General features: G+C 37.3%; 1 protein-coding gene and 1 long non-coding RNA gene across 5 annotated transcripts in view; one reads left to right on the top strand and one right to left on the bottom strand.

Annotated features, from left to right (window-relative positions):
• LOC123313319 overlaps positions 1 to 17798 on the top strand; it is a 29093-nt gene extending 11295 nt beyond the window's left edge. The window contains exon 2 of the long non-coding RNA XR_006537736.1: positions 17029 to 17798. This is a non-coding gene — a long non-coding RNA (uncharacterized LOC123313319). The remainder of the gene's footprint in view (positions 1 to 17028) is intronic.
• Positions 1 to 21593, bottom strand: part of LOC123313312 (dorsal-ventral patterning protein Sog) — a 38372-nt gene that overhangs the window by 13541 nt on the left and 3238 nt on the right. Inside the window, exons 2-4 of one of the 4 annotated variants that reach the window (XM_044898145.1) lie at positions 12571 to 12627; positions 8208 to 8311; positions 2091 to 2217 (exon numbers count right to left, since the gene is read on the bottom strand). In XM_044898145.1, the coding sequence (XP_044754080.1) occupies positions 2091 to 2217; positions 8208 to 8311; positions 12571 to 12627 (288 nt within the window). Of the gene's footprint in view, positions 1 to 2090; positions 2224 to 8207; positions 8312 to 12570; positions 12628 to 21593 lie in introns of all 4 variants that reach the window. The other 3 variants (XM_044898144.1, XM_044898147.1, XM_044898146.1) reach the window with 3 other exon arrangements.

The following is a 21593-nucleotide window of genomic DNA, read 5'->3' on the forward strand; positions in this document are numbered from 1 at the left end:
AAAGGCTGACACAAACGAGATTTGAATGAATATTTTGACAATTAACCTAACCTAACCTAAAATATGGAGCAACTTTAAAATGACATTAAAGGACTTCAAAATGGCTGACCCCGCGACAGTTTCTTATCGATCGAAGGTAATAAACGAATAGGTGATCTCCCTTACCTCGGTCGCTTCCCTGGACCCGCCTCGAATTGTCAAAATCGAAAAAAATCGGTCTTCCTATCGGGCCGAGATCGCGTTTGTGGAATTCGAAAAAGGTGACTGATTGAGAATTATTCGGCGCTGCATTTTCGATGCTGACGAAGATGGCGACGATGCCCGACCCGTTTCGTGGAAATGCACAATGGGCGGAATGTTTTCTCGGTTTGGCCCGATTCAGAGATACGTCCGATATAAAAAATGAAATAAAAAAAAGACGGACGAAGGTATGAGCCGCGAACGAAAAGGTTGTCGTGAATTATGCGCCGTTATTCGATGCGGATTTGAATCTTCCGCCATTTTTCTGCCACCATAGAGTGTTAATATTCTTTTTCTTTTCAGGGTAGTCTTAGGGTTATCATTATCACTTCTGGAATCGAGCACGAGTGGGTGTAACTTAATAGAATTTGGTACAAAAATCGAGGATCATTCAGCAATAAAAAAATAATTATGAGGTAAGAAATTGAAGGGGTGATACATCATAATGTATCAATTTAGAAGATTGCCGACACTTGACATATAATTTCTTGTGAACCGAGCACTGATTTCATCTCCTTCTTCCTTCAGAATGAGGTTATAACTTCGGGACCACATCTTTTATGGCTCCCCCATGCGGACCACAGAACGTCGTACCTTACCAATAGGAATAATAACCGTGGTGGCCTTGTGCGACGTTTATAATCGCAAGATACCGCGAAAATATCGCCTTATGCAGAGAATAATGTTCGAATATGCAGAAAATGCGGTTTTCTCATTATCGATGAAAGACGTATACATTCTTCCGAGTTATATCTCGTTTTACATGCGTTCAAAAGCCAATCGTTGTGTATTTTCTGCGAGATAATGAAGTCGGTGCCATTAATCGCGAGAAAGTTTTTTGAAATTGCCATTCGAAACTCGTGTCAATTAGGATGCTTGTAATTAATAATCCTCCTGGATATTTTTAAGTATTCCCTATTCGCCTTTACGTGAGATAAGGAGCGTTAGCTGAAATAGATTTCCGTCAATTAGTTTTCTTAAATAGAGATATCTTAGAGAGTTCATTTATCTCTCAATACTTCATTTCAACTTGTTGTCCGTCCTCTAATTTAGAGGACGAGATGTTAATGTGGATACATCGAATGAATCAAACCTATAGCAGAAAATATTTCTGTATGCTTGGTTGGAGTGAGGCACTGGCAATTTTTCCAATTTTCTGCTGAAAACTTCACCACATGATTATGATATTCGTTGTCGTGACGGAAGTCATGTTTTCCGCTACAATAAATCGAAATATCCTATTTGAGATTCAATCAGATACCTTAATTATCATTCGGACAAATTCGTCAGCGTTGAAAGCCAATACACAAACGTGAGCATTGTCACACGTTGGTATAAACGACAAAGTCCACGTTGAGAACTAAATAATTTTCGCTGAATAATCCGAATGCGAATTTATGTCCCGCTTAAACCAAGGAAAGCCTCAGAAATGATACTGTTGTACATAAATATAAGTGAAAATGTAGGGGAGAGTTCCTTTGAATCGGACGGCCCATGAACCGGACGCTACAGTTTTCTACTACACTCGATGGTAATTTAGCACCCTTTACGTAAATCCCATTTTTGCAACAAGGCGCGAGCCACAGGGTCGGCCATTTTCCAAGAGATATCGATCGATGTTGCAAAAATAGGATTTACGTAAAGGATGCTAAATTACTATCGAGTGTAGAAGAAAACTGTAGCGTCCGGTTCATGGGCCGTCCGATTCAAGGGAACTCTCCCCTACTAATTTCACACATATATTTATTCTTGGGAATAAATTTCCCCGTTTTTCCCCTAAAATGATTGGATGGTTCTCGATTTTTGTACCAAATTTGAAACGCGAGCGATAAACTGAGAAATTTACTCACTGTTGGTGTCACCAGGACACGTCTTACAGCATCTGCCTTTCTTGAGAACTGGCTCACTGCAAGTTGGCTCAGGACACTCTTTCTGTATGTTTCTGCACTGCACTTTGGCCACTATCCTCCTCTTCCTCTGAAACTAAACAATAATTAATAATAACTTGAACAAACGCCGAACTTTTGACTGCTGTATTATATGTCGATGCATTGAAATCAGAGAAAAGTTACTAGGTTACTAGGTCGATCAACTCACGTTTTCAACGTTTATGTTTTTATCCAACGAATGTCTGTTCGCTATAGCTCAAAAAATTACGATAATATTAAATGACAGATACTTTTATGGTCTGCCCATTTCATAGACTCAACAATAATCTTTTAAGAAAATATATTCGTTACGAATAATGTGTCCCTGACTGTAACGAACGTCTGTTCGCTATAGCGAAAACTTCTCGTTATCCGCCTACTTTATCGACTCAATAATAATAGAGTTTCTGACAATAATCTGTCCAGAAAATGTATATGTTACGAATAATAAATGTGTCCTTGGCTATAACGAACATCTGTTCGCTATAGCGAAAAATTCTCGTGATCCGCCTCCTACTGACTCATCTGTACTGTACTCATCACTAACAGAGTTTCTAGCAACAACATTTCCAGAAATCGAATAACAAAAGTGTCCCTGGCTCTAAGCTGTAACGAACGTCTGTTCGCTATAGCGAAAAATTCTCGTGGTCCGTCTACATTATCGACTCATGAATAACCTTTCCAGAAAATATTCTTGTTACGAATGGTCAATGTGTCCCTGGCTGTAGCGAACGTCTGTTTCATTTATAGCGATAAGTAGGGGGTGAGCTTTCAGTTCATGAATGATGTCAGTTCACTAATGTTGTCCCAGTTTTCATTATTGGTTGGTATTTCTTCCTCATACGAGTTAACGACCAATGAAAATGCATCCTTATAGGTTGTCCTTGGCTGTAACGAACGTCTGCTCGCTATAGCGAAAAGTTTTCATAGTACGCGTACATTATCGACTCATCAATAACCTTTCCAGACAGTATTTTCGTTACGGATAGTAAATGTGTCCCTGGCTGTAGCGAACGTCTGTTTCATTTATAGCGATAAGTGAGGGGTGGACTTTCAGAGCACGAATGATGTCAGTTCACGAATGATGTCCCAGTTTTCATTATTGGTTGGTATTTCTTCCTCATACGAGTTAACGACCAATGAAAATGCATCCTTATAACGAACGTCTGTTCGCTATAGCGAAAAGTTTTCATAGTACGCGTACATTATCGACTCAACAATAACCTTTCCAGACAGTATTTTCGTTACGGATAGTAAATGTGTCCCTGGCTGTAGCGAACGTCTGTTTCATTTATAGCGATAAGTAAGGGGTGGACTTTCAGAGCATGAATGATGTCAGTTCACTAATGATGTCCCAGTTTTCATCATTGGTTGGTATTTCTTTCTCATACGAGTTAACGACCAATGAAAATGCATCCTTATAGGTTGTCCTTGGCTGTAACGAACGTCTGTTCGCTATAGCGAAAAGTTTTCATAGTACGCGTACATTATCGACTCAACAATAACCTTTCCAGACAGTAATTTCGTTACGAATAGTAAATGCGTCCCTGGCTGTAGCGAACCTCTGTTTCATTTATAGCGATAAGTAAGGGGTGGACTTTCAGAGCATGAATGATGTCAGTTCACGAATGATGTCCCAGTTTTCATTATTGGTTGGTATTTCTTCCTCATACCAGTTAACAACCAATGAAAATGCATCCTTATAACGAACGTCTGTTCGCTATAGCGAAAAGTTTTCATAGTACGCGTACATTATCGACTCAACAATAACCTTTCCAGACAGTATTTTCGTTACGGATAGTAAATGTGTCCCTGGCTGTAGCGAACGTCTGTTTCATTTATAGCGATAAGTGAGGGGTGGACTTTCAGAGCACGAATGATGTCAGTTCACGAATGATGTCCCAGTTTTCATTATTGGTTGGTATTTCTTCCTCATACGAGTTAACGACCAATGAAAATGCATCCTTATAACGAACGTCTGTTCGCTATAGCGAAAAGTTTTCATAGTACGCGTACATTATCGACTCATCAATAACCTTTCCAGACAGTATTTTCGTTACGGATAGTAAATGTGTCCCTGGCTGTAGCGAACGTCTGTTTCATTTATAGCGATAAGTAAGGGGTGGACTTTCAGAGCATGAATGTTGTCAGTTCACGAATGATGTCCCAGTTTTCATTATTGGTTGGTATTTCTTCCTCATACGAGTAAACGACCAATGAAAATAGATCCTTATAGCGTGTCCTTAGCTGTAACGAAAGTCTGTTCGCTATATCGATGATACCAAATCGTGGTTTACCTTCTTTAACGGCCAAACAATGATCCGTCGAACAAAATCGTCTGTCAGTTCGGATGGAAGGTTCGTTAATAGCGAACGGCATTTCGTCCTGAAGCCGACCTGTCTATCAGATCGATGTGAACGATCCGCGGATGGTCCTCGTTTAAAATTCAGGATGATATCGCAATGACGCAAGGCTGAGAACGAGATACATTTAGATTATCGAGATTAACCGCCCTCTCGCCTCCTTTATTAGGACACCGAAACGAGAGTTGCATCAATAGCCGTATTAAAATTATCTACCGAAAAAACATTTCCTGTATTATGCACGGACCGGCGAAATGGGACGACAACGTGGGTGAACAACCAAGACAGATGGGAAAGGTGTCGGTATATCACATTGATCACGGCAGAATGTGAAACAGAAACAGTTGCCGGTCACCGACCCGCTTGACCTCTACCCAATGGACGCCCCCATCGGCCCCATCTGGGCCCGATCGACTAGAAAGCTCTTCTTCTTTAATGATGTCATACTATTTATTTGATTGTCACATACATTTATATTCAAAAATTAGTAAGGCGTTTGACATTTCGCATTTAATAATGTTATTGATGACCTAACCCAAAAACACGTGCTTTGACCTTTGCCAGATCGGAACACAGACCTCGATGACTTATTTTATTTTCGTACCTCGTCGTCAGATGACTCTTTCCTTCCACCCAAACTCGCTATTTTTAACAAGCTGTCAAAATCCTTTTACGTCCCGCCGAAAATATCACCGCCACGAGTGAAAGTTTGGCTGAATATGGGCAAATAGCACGATCGGCATTGATAAATTTCAGCACTGAGACAATGGACGAAGACTAAAGTCACAGGTACGTCGCCAAATAGTTAGGGGAGACTAGGGAGCATTGATACATGGGGAGGCTTGATACAGGCTTATATCCGCGATCTGTAGCCGTTTTCAGAAGTATTATACTAGTGAACACTATTCTTTGGCAGAGGGCATTGCGTGGCGTTAATATGTAAGGCTAACAGTAGTTTGTTTGTGAAATATTCAACGAAGAGTGTTTCGAGGTGAGAAATTGTAAGTTTTTACTCAAGTTACCTAAGGGTTTTATGATCATGCATTAATTCTTCGGCATAAACAAACATTTCACTGGGAAATATGCAAAAAACTACTCAATTTACAGTTTCATTCGCTTTTCAAAATATATGGGTATAAGATGAAAACATAAATCACTTTAAAAATTGCTTTCAGGGAGGTTTGAGACATTTGTCGTGGGAGGCCTGATACATGTATAATCTTCAATCAAAAAATATTCCGTAGCTAGTTGGATAGGCCTACATGAAGGCGTCTTCACCATCCAACATATCGAAGGGATTTTTAAAAACCGTACAATCCCCATGTATTTAATGAGGCCGACTTTTCTTGTGTGGAAGTGACTAACTGACAATTTCCTGATTTTTCTACACCTATATGACCAAAGCAACCCAGTATCATTGCTGACCTACCTACTGAGCTGAATAATCCTCTCGATTACTCTCCCAGCACATCGTATCAATCCTCCCATATGTGGGGAGGCTTGAGACAGTTTGCATGTTTTTGTGTTCAACGTTCTGTACAGAATAAGATGTTGTTTTGCGACTTCTATATTTATTTTGTTGAACGATTAATTGAAGAATTATATAATATAAGAAAAGTCCTGCTTCTTCATATAATTCAGTTTCCAGAATAAAAATTCCAAAAAACGTATCAACCCTCCCCAGTCTCCCCTACAACGCTGAAATCCCCAACTTCGTTTTCTGGAAGATCTTGAGTTGTGTTCAAACGAGTCGTCTTTTAACGTATCCCCCTGTATATCGTTCAAGTTTCCCACGGACAGGATTTCTCGTCAGATGTCGGTTTTTGTCCATTCCCGATAACATCGCCAACTGGTTTTCGATTTTTCAAATTATTTATACATATGTCGAAACCAATATGGCAGTGATCACCTGTTCTCTCTAATGTCGAACCTTCACATTGACGCTTTTGAGTTAAGTCACCAGCGTACGGGAGGAGGAGACAACCTTGGAATCATTGTCCAATTTAAGAATCGTTTGGTGAGATGATATCAGAGTTCGAACATCGTATGATTCGGATTCTTTCAAAGTCGAATTTTGTGTTTCGTTTCTTATGTATGTAAGTCCTCGATTTAGTGCGATTTAGCTGCCTGGTCGTGTGGCAGCGATTTATGTTATCATGTTGGAAATTTATGGATCTTCCAAAAAACGAATAATGCTTGATAAAGTGAATTGACCTCCGTTGGAAGGTCAGCGTTGTTTTATTCTCGATAATCGACCTTATAGATCGAAAACGCGTTGGAATTTCGGAAATCATCCCATGTGTATTTTCAGAAACGAGTTCGAAAATAAAATAGGAGTATCTACATATGCACAGCTAATTTCAAGAAGTTTGCACCATAATAGAAACACTTTTAGTATACATTTGTAACAATATGCATATGAGCACATCCTGGATAACATTTTTCATTGTTTATTCTTCATTAATCCCATTCATTTCAAGGATTCGTGCAAGAATCGTGGTAATAATTTCATTTCTATAAATGTAATTTTGATTATTTTACCTAAAATTTTTCCGCGCATTCACCATTCTGCGCCCTAATTCAAATTGTACCACAAGCTTCAACAGACTTCACTCTTACCCATTCTTGAATATTCATTCGGCTACTTTTTTGTACTTTCCAAGGGCAACTCTTCTTAACTTTTAAATAATCTATAACTCATCGAATTTCGCTCTGTATATGCTATTATCTTGCAACACGAAAAAACTTCGCGAATGCATTATTCAAGAATGGCAAGTGTTCCCCCTGCAGTCGGAATTTCCAACGAGTATTTTCCCTACAAATTGGTAATAAATCAGAAAAAACGATGTTGAGCGTTTTTATACACTCGCTGTCGATAGAATAATGAATTTTAATAGAAACCGAGTTCTAGCCTTCTCAAATAAATTTACCATGTTTACTACGTAAGTACTTCGAACCATACTGCAAAGAAGAAACTGTTAAACTTTCGGAAAAGAGTGTGAAGTATCCACACCTTGTATATGGACCAAAAAACCACCTTTTGTCTTTGCACGCACTAAAAACGATCTCGATGACGTAGATCCCATGAATAAATCCTATCAAATTCCTATGAAATGTGCGTGACAGGACTGAGATGATGCACAATCGGAAAATTCGCTGGACAAGAAATGAACTAATACAGATCAACCTGTTTGATTCGCTTTGTGGTATTAACAATCAAGGTTCACTCACGTGTTCATTCTCGACTCGATTCTCTATAATGAATAAAAATAAATCTTCCATACCTGAAATACTTAGAATCATCGGATGTTATTGGAATTCTGTTTTCAAATACGCAAAAAACGACTGCTTGGAATTCACAAACAGAAGTATAAAAACCTTAGTTTACATACGATCGTTCTTGCAATGGAGGGAGGCTCTGAATGGATAATGTTAAATTCATCCATATCTTGTTCGTTTTGAGCAGTGGCGTATGCAGAGGAGTGAAAGTCTACAAACTGAACAACTTCAGAAATATACAAGAGATTTCACACGGTATAACTCAAGAAATGTACAAATTTCGTTGTTGAAAAATAATGATGTTCTTCTTATTCCTTCAAGCTTAACCCCTTCAAAGTCATAGGACAACTTAGTTTTCATTCATAATGTTTAAAATGGGAAAAAATTAAGTACTCACCGGTACGCATTCGCATTTCATACAGTACAAGATTCCAAAAGGTACTCCTAAATTTGGTATCCACTGCGATCCAAGTTCTCGTACTTCATTTCCGAACACACATTCTGAAAAAAAAAAACAATTTCATCAAATATGAGAAGACGAAAATATTGGCAGTATTACAACCAACAAAAGTTGATGAGATGGCTATAAAATGGTTGTCAAAATTGTTTTATTTTGCGTCATTATCATTTTTCTTGTTTGAATTCTTCTTCTCAATTGATTTTTCAGAAAACAACCGAATATGCTCTGGATGAGATGACTGGGTTAGTTCTCAAATGTCTCTAGAAAGAAAAGCTCTACTTTAAGGCAACTACAAAACATATATCGCAATGTGTATGCTACTGAAACGAGGACAGCTACTGCTATTTTTCTGAGGAATTATCGCCATCGATGAGTGGATTTTCATGTTTAAAGCACACCTATTCGTGCCTTTAATAGTAATTGATCTGACATTTAACTACCTACCATGGCGGTATGATTTGATTTCAGTGAATGCACCTCTCAAATTTGCAACTCTCCCTGAGCAAAGTCATCTTTTTAAATTCAAATCGTTCAGAAAAATATCCTTTCGAATGAAACCGTATTCGAAGCATAAAAACTTAGAATACATAATTGAATACACTGCTCAAAAATGGAACGGGATAATAATGATATGAAGAGAAATAAAAAACGCAGTATATTATCAAGTTAGTTGCCCAAAAATGAAATAGTAAGCAACATTATTACACAAAAATATCATACACTTACAAGAAATGAGTACTAGTATGAAATTATGTTACTTATGTTAAATTTTACAGTGACGTCGAAGATGTCATGTCAATAAAACCAAAGAGTAGTAGACTCTTTGATAAAACATGGCCGGTCGGGATTACTGTGAGACGATCAAACCTGAAATGTTGGAAGTAACAAGTGCATGAAATCATTCTCTCTGAATCCACGAAAAGAACTTTTTATTGCCATATTTGGAGCGTTCCATTTAAGTAGCCGCATAGCAAATTATTTATGCACAATTCATCAATGCTGATTACATGATATGGCATCGAAAGCGCGGAACTTTGAATGTTTAACTACCGCTCGGTCGTATGCGAGGTACGAGTAATTTTTTTTTCGAATTTATTGCTTCATAATTGACGAATGTCTGCAATAACCTCATCGATAATAATCGACGCGATTGTGTTTCCAATTGAGAGGTTAAGATGATGAGTTCTGGTCTCTTGTTATTGCCGGATGGCAATTTCGAGAGCTGATAAAATAACAATGACAGTTGCAAATAGGCTAACTGGCCATTAGGAATCGAAATTGAGCAATGGAAGTCTCCAAATCTGAGAATTGGACCCCATCTTTTTGAGAATTTTTCGATGGTCAACTTGCGAGTAGTTTTTCTTGCAGGAAAATCATCGCAGATCTAAATGTGATACATATTCTGAAAGAGAAACTCTTCTAGTAATAAATCTGAGAATTTCATCCATTTCGGCACAACCGTTTAGTCTTGAGGAAATTTTAACCGAACCCATCTGCCAGAAAAATCATCGTAGAGCATAGTAAGGTAGAAACTATGACTCTTCGTGGTAGTAAGGTAGTAACTATGACTCTTCGTGGTAGTAAGGTAGTAACTATGACTCTTCGTGGTAGTAAGGTAGTAACTATGACTCTTCGTGGTAGTTACTATGACTCTTCGTGCTAGTAACTATGACTCTTCGTGGTGATAAGGTAGTAACTATGACACTTCGTGGTAGTAACTATGACTCTTCGTGCTAGTAACTATGACTCTTCGTGGTAGTAAGGTAGTAACTATGATTCTTCGTGGTAGTTACTATGACTCTTCGTGCTAGTAACTATGACTCTTCGTGGTAGTAAGATAGTAACTATGACTCTTCGTGGTTGTAAGGTAGTAACTATGACTCTTCGTGCTAGTAACTATGACTCTTCGTGCTAGTAACTATGACTCTTCGTGCTAGTAACTATGACTCTTCGTGGTAGTAAGGTAGTAACTATGACTCTTCGTGGTAGTAAGGTAGTAACTATGACTCTTCGTGGTAGTAACTATGACTCTTCGTGGTAGTTACTATGACTCTTCGTGCTAGTAACTATGACTCTTCGTGGTAGTTACTATGACTCTTCGTGGTAGTAAGGTAGTAACTATGACACTTCGTGGTAGTAACTATGACTCTTCGTGCTAGTAACTATGACTCTTCGTGGTAGTAACTATGACTCTTCGTGGTAGTAAGGTAGTAACTATGACTCTTCGTGGTAGTAACTATGACTCTTCATGGTAGTAAGGTAGTAACTATGACTCTTCGTGGTAGTAACTATGACTCTTCGTGCTAGTAACTATGACTTTTCGTGGTAGTAAGGTAGTTTTTCTTTCCTGAAAATTATCGTAGATCTAAATGTGATACATATTCTAAAAGAGCAGTTTCAGCTCTACTATATTTTTTCTGGAGAGTTGCTCATCTCGAAACTAGACCCTCGAATAATCCCGAAAATGATGGGAATATTCGTCAAGACCAAACGGTTGATGTCTGCTTTGCATCTTGTGAATGTATAAATTAACAACGGCAAAACAGTTGTCAATAGCGATGATGTCATCTCTCGATTTCTATTCTACCAATTTCACCCGAGATAATCCATTCAAAAATGATAATTCAATCAATAATAGTTCTTCGGCGAACCTATAACTTAATGAAGTTGTGAGATATATCGTATTATAGTTGTTGAAACGATGATTACAAGTTTGAAATACGATAGGCATAGATACTATTATTTGCCATTGTGATTTTTCACGGACATAAATGAATAGAATGCGTATGATGATAGAGTGTGTTATTCAACACCGTGTCGGATAATGTTCAGAACGAATTGTCCTTTAATAATTGCAGCATGGAAAATATACCGATAGAATTCATTACATCTATGGAATTCTGGTGGAAATTCCTTCGTTGATATGTAATCGATAGGTTTCTGCATTCCGCTGATATGAGGTACGATAGTCGTGAACTTCATTCCGATCGGCATTTGAATGAATGCAACTATTAGTAACTCCACAGAAATTTTCACCGTTTTCTATCAGGAGTTTGCAGCTAGGAAGATGAGTACAGATAAAAAGAAGGAACAGACTTATATCGCACACTGATTCACTGAATGAGATATCGAGAGACTTGAAATGCACAGATCTCTGAATGAAAAAACATAATTAGAATGGAAAAAGCTATATTTGCCGCAAATTTCAAGATGTTGAGGGAGCCTACGTCAAAGCATCGACCATTATCAGAACATTGACTTCCGAACATAAATCTGACATTTTAATTTCGATATTACGCTCGCATTTGGCGTCTGCCGCCGAATCCAAATGAATCAGAATCACCAGATGAAACTACAAATTTAAATATAGAATTTATTGTGTTGATTTATCGGTTCCTTGCTGTTCTTTCGATCGGGGACCACCAAACCTCCCAATAGAGTTTTCTTGATACCAATTGTAACCTGGTTACTTATCCTCATACCACACAATCAAAATTCCACGCACAAACCGAGATGTGATGGTAATATAAAACGGAAAAAAAATACGCTTTTACGTACAGAGTTTACGTGCCAGAAGTTCAGACTAGGAGGCCCCAGGATATGTTACTCATGTTATATCGAACTTGACTTGACGCGACGTGGACACACCTCTCTATTCGTAATGTAGCTTCACATGTAATAATTGATGCAAAATGACGATCATCAACCGACGTTGGTAATATTAATGCCAACATATTATTCGAATGCACAATTAATCAATGATCTGTACAGTTGTACAGAGCCAGTTCGAAAAGTGCACAAGAATGGCTGTTTGTAGTTGGTTCCACAATAACTTGACACAAAAAATTCATTTTGTGTTTTCCCAGGCGATGCTGATGTTTTCAATATTAACTTGAAACCTAAGGACACTCTACCTAAGTTTTAAAATAGCAACAATATCAAGATCTGTAACATTTCGATAGAAAATTCTCTATAATCCACTTAATTACTTGATTAAAAAATAGGATGATTGTTTGTTTAAACTCATGTTGTGAAATGGAGAGAATCATACATGATGGGCCCAGAAATTCAACCCTTAAAGCCATTTGTAAACAATGATAACGATGAAAATGTGAGAATCTCGGGAAATATATACTGTTGACTGGCAAATAGTCTATTTTTAGAATTTTTGGTTTGCTATATTATGAGCAAGTGGTAATAAATCGATCATGAAAAACCTTTCAGGGTTGAATCTCTGTAACCCCTGTGTATGTGAAATTTCAAAGTCATGCAGCAAATTCCCCAACAAAACTGATATTACCTGATTGAAATTCCAGTTCACTTTCATGGTTTATTTCTCCCATCATCAGTGGTAGATCTACAAATCATGGAATTTGGATTCAAATTTTTAGTTTAACGAAAAAGGACATCAACTACTCAGACAAATACTAGACAGACTACAGAACAACTATCAACTAAATTATACGACAGTAATTTCTCGTTTTTTGAATGAATTTTTAAAAGTTCCTTTTAAATAAATCTGCGAAGTAAATTTTTCATATTTCTCGATGCAAAATTGAATGGATTCTTATTAATATTGAACAATAACAACGATAACAGATTTTTTCGAGGATTGTTTGCAACCAACGCGATAGCAAACATTCACGTTGACATTGTTATTAATAATCTATCCTAAATTTAGTGAATTCTGTTATGCAGGTAGATTGAAAGAATCTTTCTTATCACGGAAGCCGTGTAAAGGTAAATATAGATTTCAAAACTACGTACTCAAACCCAATCACCATGTACTTAGGTATTATCGAGAGGAACATACAAATACTCAAATCGTATGAGTAGATAAAGACGGAGATGAATCATATGATTAACAGAATTAAAAATTACTTTCCCAATATTCCCAAAAATTGTTGTTCTTCCTGTTTTTGATATTGTCTCTGATTAATGATCAGAATCCCTGCGGTCATCTACGCTACTGCGCCATTATGATCTATCATACCGCAACAACGTTAATATTATGTTATTTACTCGGAATTTGGTTTTCAATTAATGGCACTCAAAGAATGGTTATTTATTGCAACATAGTCATACATAACAAATAGGAATGTGAATATACTGGTCAAATTGCGACGCGTGCTTCTGTGAATGCAAGTATTTATGCAGCATATTTTCTGTTTATTAATCCATGAGTTACTATCGTGAATTTTTCGATTTGTTTATGTGGATTTTCTCTATTTATACCGAGAGAGATGCGAGATATTCTGCTTGCAGCGATTTGCGCCAATATGCGCGTATTGAAAACAGTCCTGCAGCCTGCAACGCTAACAAAATTTATTGGTAGTCGTAAACTGAAATTTTAGCGAAATTTTGATACGATCTCGAAATTCGACTGACACGCTTTTTGGATCTGGATAGGGAACACGTGTCAAAGATGACAAGGATAGATGGGAAACTTCGCAGATAAGATAAATATTCGGATATACGGCGATTGACAACGATCTCTCTGGTTCAAGTCTTAGGTAAATAAAGCGTTCGACTTATAACAATTATCTACAATAATAGTGTCAGGATCAGATTTGGAATCCATGTTGATTCTCTTTCACTTATGGATCATATTACGATACCAATAGTTTTTTTTCTATTCTATGCATTTAGTGTGCTAGTTTGAAGATTATTCTCCTATTGAATCATTATTATTTAGCAGAAATGAAGGTGATAAATGCTCAGAAACCGTCTCTTTGTTGCAGGCGTTATTTCCGAAATTAGTAGTTTACGTTTGAGTCAAAAGGCTTGCCCCACTTGTATTAGGTTTCAGGCAATTCGAAATAACAACTTATGTATAAATACCTAAGTGTTTGGATACGGAAGTTTTGAAAAGTTGCTGATGTGCAATCTAATTTAATCATTTTGTCGTTCCGCTCAGTTCTCGAATTAGAACAATGATAAACCTTCCATGTAATTTTCACAGACTACCTCTGTAATCGAGTAAACGAATAGGGAGTCTTTGCTTCCTTTTCGAAAAATGCGTTAGCCTCTTCATTTCCTTTAATTTCCTAGTGACCAGGAACTCAGGCTGAACATACTCCAGAAAAACCAACATTAGATAAAATTTCATATTCCTAAACAATAATCAAAGATTGAAAGTTGAAAATGTAACAACAGCATCGGCTTCAACTACCTTGACTCATACAAATATTTTAACAGTCGAAAGAAACACCTTTTTCCTATACCATTTTTTCCGATTAGGCCCTGATAAAAAGATAAGTCCATTTAAGTTTTTGTAATAAGCTATGCCACCCTTGAAAAAACAAAATTTCCTTCAGAATAACAAGCTATGACACTACACATCTATGGATCTTTCGAACAGAGTTGCATTCAGCCAAAGTAGGTACCCAATTTTCCGATTATCACAGATATTTTTCACTTTTGAACATCAAATCACGCGAAAACTTGAAATTCGATAAAACCGTTTATCACCAGCCTGTATCTTTAAAACCAAGCCGATTTCTGAAAAATGGTAAAGGAAAAAAGTGTCACTTTTGACTTCAAAAACCTACTTTTGAAATATTTGTACTAGTCAAAGACTTATCCCGTATATGGCAAGCAAAAAAGTTGAACGAACCATTCCTCCGGCTGTAAAACTTCTAATGTCGCCGAGTATACATAGATTATGTTGTCGTACAAGAATCAACATCGAACAAATATTCGCGCTTTTTTATATATCAACAATGGCTTCGCATTTTAAATGAATTGTTCTGTTGGTTCTTGAACCGCATTCGGAACACCTACATACTTTAACAAATGCGGAACACCCTAGCACATCATTAGCATTCAATAAAATGTATTCTATTTTTTTCCGTTCAGAACCGCGGCATCTTTGATGGATTTGAAATCGAATTTGTATGCCAAGTCGTCCTCACAATGAGATCAGATTATATAATAAAACTGCCTACAATCGTTCGCGATTTCGCCAAAGATAAAAAATGACGGGCTCAGTCTCAGATGGCTTGTGACAATGGAATAATTTTCATTTATTTTCGCCTGTCTATCGGTCGGAATAAATTTGAATCGTTTGTCTTCGAGGCTGCGTTAGAAACGGGGCATGGTTTGGACGTTGGCGACGTTCTTCGTCCAATCTTTTTCTTCAATTTACTCTATGGATCACTCTCACGGTAGACGTCACGATAGGTTAGGTAATCAATGTCAGAATCATAGACATAGGTCATAGAATGAAGGTATCGAAATCTGTGGTCCTTTAAGGGGTGGGTAAATCGATAGACGACGAATCTACTAGTGGGGTTAATCTGTTCAATGTAGGAATTTTCTCCGTCCAGAATCCGACACAACTCGACAACGCGGCATCGAACAAAACTAGCGTTCATCATTGCGGGGTCTGTTGAACGTCGCGACGTTCTATTTGAGGCTGTACTCGATTGAGGTCGTCCACTCCGATAGAGTACGTTATAAAATAAGTGCAGGCCACTTCTTCGTCGTGCGTAAAATGATTTTGTTTTGATTCCTCCGTCTCAATCTCAATGAGCCGGGAGAGAATCGGCGAGAGAGCCAGTTTCCTGATGCGTATTGACGTTGATCCCTGGTCGGCCTTGTCTCTCAGGACTTGATGGTACACGCCGATAAATGCGAAGCCGAAAAATACACCCAGTGTCTCTAACAAGTACACACACTGGTAGTTGGAACGTCTCATTCCCATAACCCCTATATGTCACATTAGTTCTATGCTCATTGACATTTGACAGTTCTTTTTATTCAATGAGTGCGAAATAAAATGATTCTTGTATTCTAACTGCTTCGTTTTGATGGTTTATATGGCTATGAAATTTTCTGTGATTCAACTATAGTTGAAATATTTGTACGGGTCAAAGACATAAGGAAATAAATGTATGTAGGGAATTGAGGAAGTTTTGTATATTGAAAAAATCTCCGAATGATTCGAATATAAAATAAATACCGAATTATTAAGCCTACAAAAAATGTTCTGACCTCTGATGTTCTTTGAGTTTGAGCGTCTGATAATCCCTTAATTCCTGACATCGGATGAATCTGTGATAAATATACAATGAAATCCTAGAATTTTCTTCCACCTGATTCGACAAGAATAAAAATATCCGTCTGGGCATAAATATTTTTTCGATTCTAATAATTCGCTCTTTTGATGAGGATCCGATTCCGTTCTTTGATCTGGCAACAGTGATACATACAAAACACCGTCTCGACATTTGCTACACATGATTTGAATATGCACATAAGTGTGGTATGTGCCAGAAATATTGCTCTGTTTCCAAAAATACATAATCTTTCTATAAAATCTTTGATCTTGCCGATCTAACATAAATTCGATGAGTCTTTTCGCTCTGCAAAATATAGGTGTACTTCGGTCTGATTCGAGAACAGCTCATCCCAGAAATATTTCAGAACTATACTGCTCCACGGAATTCAGGCAAACAGGCATTTTCCCAAGGCTTCCTTCGTGGAAGTTTGTGCAAAGTTGAAAAACATTTCAGAGTATAATATTGGCTTGAACATAGGAAGAAGATATATAAGGAAATATTTCTGCACCTCATTGCTTGCTTATTGTTGACTACAAATTATTGATTATGGGGTTAGTTGTAGATACGAGGCAGATTATTGATCATATCTTCCAATTATTTTGTTGTTTTAAGTCAAAGTCAATACACGTAGTAACAGAGAAAGAATTTATCCATTCCACCTGCGATTCCAGCTGAAGCTGTCTGATTTTTTTCAGGAAGTCATCGACCAACTGCCCCTTCTCGGTCGAATGAGAACCGAACCATGTCCAGAAATAGCAGAAACCCAGCGATGGATTATTTTCGGTTCAGAAGTGCAAATAAAAATACCTTCCTGTTCTCGGCAATAGCAATTTCGCATTGACTGTTTGTTTTGCTGACTGAAACTTTATTATTTGTTATTGTTTCTATAATTATCTGGCGCCTTAGACTGTTGAAACTTAGCACTCTAGGCAGTCATTCGTAATAATATGAATTTACGCGAACTGCCCGAATCAGAGGTTCTCAAATTCATCGATTGCATTATTTCGAGTACGGGCGCGAGAACAGTTCGAATATACTGCCTATGATATGCATCAGATCTAATGGGGCCATCAAAACAGAGAATTATTTCACGGCTGTCTCTCGCAAAAATTTCATTCTTGATTTTCGGATATTTTGCGAAGTTACAAACCTATTTGGCCAATGATAATACTGTATAAGGAAGGCTAAATTAAAAGATCAAATACAAGTGATTGATGTAATCAGTGATGATATAAACATACAAGATAATGATGGACCACCAATATAGGAGATTATCTCCAGTTCGATTTCCCTTTTGGTGTTGTTTGAGATTCACTGATTCGAATGTTTTATGAACTATAGGTCATCAGACTTGAACTACATGCACATATTTTATCTCAAATTACCTAACTGCATAAAAAGGTGAAAAATCTTGTTTGTATATAGTATTTCTTTCGATAAACATCAATTATACAATCTTGACTTCGATATCTATGTTCGATCCACCGGGGAGAAAAAACTGGCCTACTCCTCTCGTTTCTATGATTGCTAGTCAAGTTTCTGATGCATCATAATAATTTTGTTTCAGTTCTTGAGGTGAAAAGTCGTGAATAAATATCAGAAACCGAAGAATAAGATTCGAACAAGAAAAAAATTGAGAGTAGGTATTCAAAATTTGGCAGGAATGAAAGTTGAGACAACTACAGTCAGTGTGCAGTGGAATGACAGTACGAGAAACGCAGACTGTACACACTAGGAGACACTGAAAGACGCAGGTAGGTATATGAAATAAATTTTACATAGACTGGCTGCCATTTGATTTCATACCGCTTGCAAGGCTTATTAGGCGATAAGCGTTCATTGCGAGCAAAGTGCGGATACGTGATCTGCACCATAATGCAGAGATCTTCAAGCCGGTATATATGCCATGTTCGCAAAAACAGCCGATCTGCAGAACGGCCTCTAAAACAACCTTGTATTTATGAGAAAATTATAACCTAAGTGGAACATCGATCGATTGACAACAAGAATTCCACCTCCTTCTATGTTCATCGAGCATTTAGGCAAAAGGACCTTGTCTTTGTTGTTATTTTTCTATAATAACATTCTAAATTCTGGCAAATTTCCAGCCCGAAAGGAATTTCAAAAAGTGGAAAATATTCTTCTGATCTGGCCCATTAGTTTATTGAGTGTTCCTTCCAAAATTTTACACAGGCTTTCTAAAACTGTCGAGGGGTTTTCAGAAAAAAAAGAAATTGTTGTGATCAGGTGCTGTTCTGAGCCTCAACACTTTAATTGATAGTGCTCATGTGCAAAAAACTGATGCACAGCTAAATCCTTCTGTTACTGGAGCTATTAGATCTTCACCTAGTCAATGGTTACTAACATTGACCACCATATTTGTAGACAGAGTGCAGTTATAAATTTTTAGCATAAATTTCACTCCTTTCCGGACTCATTTCCAATTCTGTCCTATATTCCACAAAATACGATTCCCATCATCATTCCTTCCACTGATCAGCTCAAAAGAAGTCCTGTCATTTGATATTCGCTTTAAGGCACATTTAATGGCCAATATTACGTATATTACCGATCATAAACAGAATCGACCGCCAACTATACGTAACCGGGGTTTGAAATATCAGCTGTTAACCTACATCGAAGAAATTTAGTCGTTTTTATCAAGTTTTCTATGTGATTTATGTTGTATCTCGGAAATAGTTCCATTATCGTCTTCTGACCGGAGTATCAAGGTATTTACGGGCATCATAATTGCTACTGTGGTACCATCCATAAATTCTTTAGATTTTCACGAGTGTCCTTAACGTTGAAGGCTCTTTACGACGTTGTCTGGCGTTTATTTCGGTGTCAAAGTTGAGTCTCGGGCAGTAAACATTGAGGTGGACATGAAATGTCAATCAATGTACCGAAATGCAATAGAAACGATACTTTCGTTCGATGCAACTGCCAACTCTGAATAATGATTGCGGAGAGCTTCTCATTCGATGAAGAGAAATCTGAAAATTTCATGCGAAAAGTTCAGTTATCTCTAATATTATAGGACGATATTTTAGATACAAATGCACTAGCAACTCCCAGTTCAGTTTAATCTGGAAATTCAAATCCATAACAAGAGGAAATCTTCAACATCCTCACAATGAATCCAGAGGAGAAGGAAATTCATAAGTTCATATAACAAATTTCACAAAATTTTGAGGTTTGGAAGCACATTTATTGGTAAATCTCAGCAAAAAACGAAGAATGTGATTGATATCAGTTAGATTCGTGAAAGAAAAACGTCGACAAAGGTTCACGCAGGAAATCGAGAAAACAAAACATAACTCAACGGCTATGATCGCCATGAATGGGCATATCTCAAGATGTTTTCCAAACAAACACGAATTATTAATTCCGAGTGCGACTTTGTGGAACGATAACAGCGCCAAAAAAAAACAACAACGTCGCATTAAAATCTAATTTACAGAAGTAGAGTAAAATTTCATCTGGACTGGGCGTCCTGGATGTTTTTATTTCATCAATGAGTTATAAATCAGTCTCGGATTTTTTTGGCACAGGTATAGCAGTAAAATTCTCACCGCGCTCATAAACGTAAGAATTTGTCACGGTTGTAATAATGATGCAACCCGTGGAATACACAGGAACAGGCAGGTGAAAGGACACTACGTATATAGGAAATTTCGGGATCGTTGGATTTTTCAAGGCCGATGTAAAAATTCCGGAAAGACGGCCTGCAGTGGTGTTGGAATTTTATCAGAACAAAAACGTAACAAGTGTTGTCTTAGTCACATTCGTAGAGTGAGGAAATTACCGGGAAAACCTCAAGTTACTCGGGAATGGAGTAAAAAGTCAATTACATAATGATTACCACAATGGGTTGATTATTCAAAACAACTATTGCTATTTTGATTGCCCGGTCAACTTTTTGTCGGTCGTTCGTTATGTCTGGATTTTATCGAAGCAGGATCAGTGCAGAGGCATAATTTGATGCAGAATCGTATTCAGAATGACATGGAGTAAATTAATATCGAGAGAGAACAAATACGTCTATCGAGCTTTCTTATATCAGGCCGTAGTATTCAACTCGTACTATTTCAAACGAAATTGAAAGCAGAATTTGTTGACACCGTTGGACCATCCAAGAGGGAGTAGCAAAGTCTATAAATATCGGAAAGATTTCAAAAATTTTTTACACACAGTATAGAACCCTTATTTTTGTATAACTTCGTAGTTACGTGTGAATTTTTCTTGCAAGCTCATTCTCAGAAGGGTATTTTGAAGTCTAAACAATGAAGATTCTAACTGATGACCAAAATTAAACAAAAAGGTGAGTTTATAAAAAAAAACAGAACAATTAGACCAGTGTCAGTAGAGAAGTCTATTGATCGTTGCATCAAAGCTCGAACAATGATCCGATCCATCTCAACGATCGAAATGCGATAATAATGGGGGAAGACGAAATTAATCAAAATTTTTACATCTCCTCTAAAAATAATTTCACGCCGCGGCCAAAAAACGCGTGATATGAGTGAATCATTTATTTGTGCTCTACTTTATTTTAGCTGCGTAAATTTTGCGTTCTCGATGCTGTAATACGGCGGGAAGAATGGAAAACAAACAACTCGAGTTATATCTTTAACAGATATAATAGGTTTTAATCGGATGCAGATAGCCATTTTTTTTCCTCTAAAAAAATACAAATTCATATATGGATGGTGAGTCTTTGACTTCTACACATATGTTAACAGTAGAGACTTGAGGTCAAAGGAATCAGTTTTTTCCTATATAGTATTTTTAAGTTTTCATATTGAGGTGTGCCACCCGTGGAAAAACAAAATTCCCTTCAGAATATCAAGCTATATCTGTGACACTACACATCTGTGGATTGTTGCATTCAGCCAAACTACACAATTTTTCAAATTTCACATATATTTTTTTTATTTTTGAACATGAACGTTGAAATATTCATCAGATAGCTTCCAATTTAGTTTCAAGAGTTGGGTTCGTTGAATTCTTGGTATTTTTATGGTCCTAATAAAAAAACTGGAAGACGCGGGTGATATCTTGTTTTTCAACAGCCTGTATCTTTTAAACCGAGCCGATTCGGAAAAAATGGTGAAGGAAAAAAGTATTCCTTTTGACCTTAAGAATCTACAGTTGAAATATTTGTACGAGTCGAAGACTCACCTTGGTGTATGACATGATTTTTAAGAATCCTAGAATCAGGGATAGTCAGTTTTTGTCCCAGATGAACTACCCTTAG

The sequence above is a fragment of the Coccinella septempunctata genome, chromosome 5, assembly GCF_907165205.1.
Source record: "Coccinella septempunctata chromosome 5, icCocSept1.1, whole genome shotgun sequence".
In the NCBI taxonomy this organism is placed as follows: Eukaryota; Metazoa; Arthropoda; class Insecta; order Coleoptera; family Coccinellidae; genus Coccinella; species Coccinella septempunctata.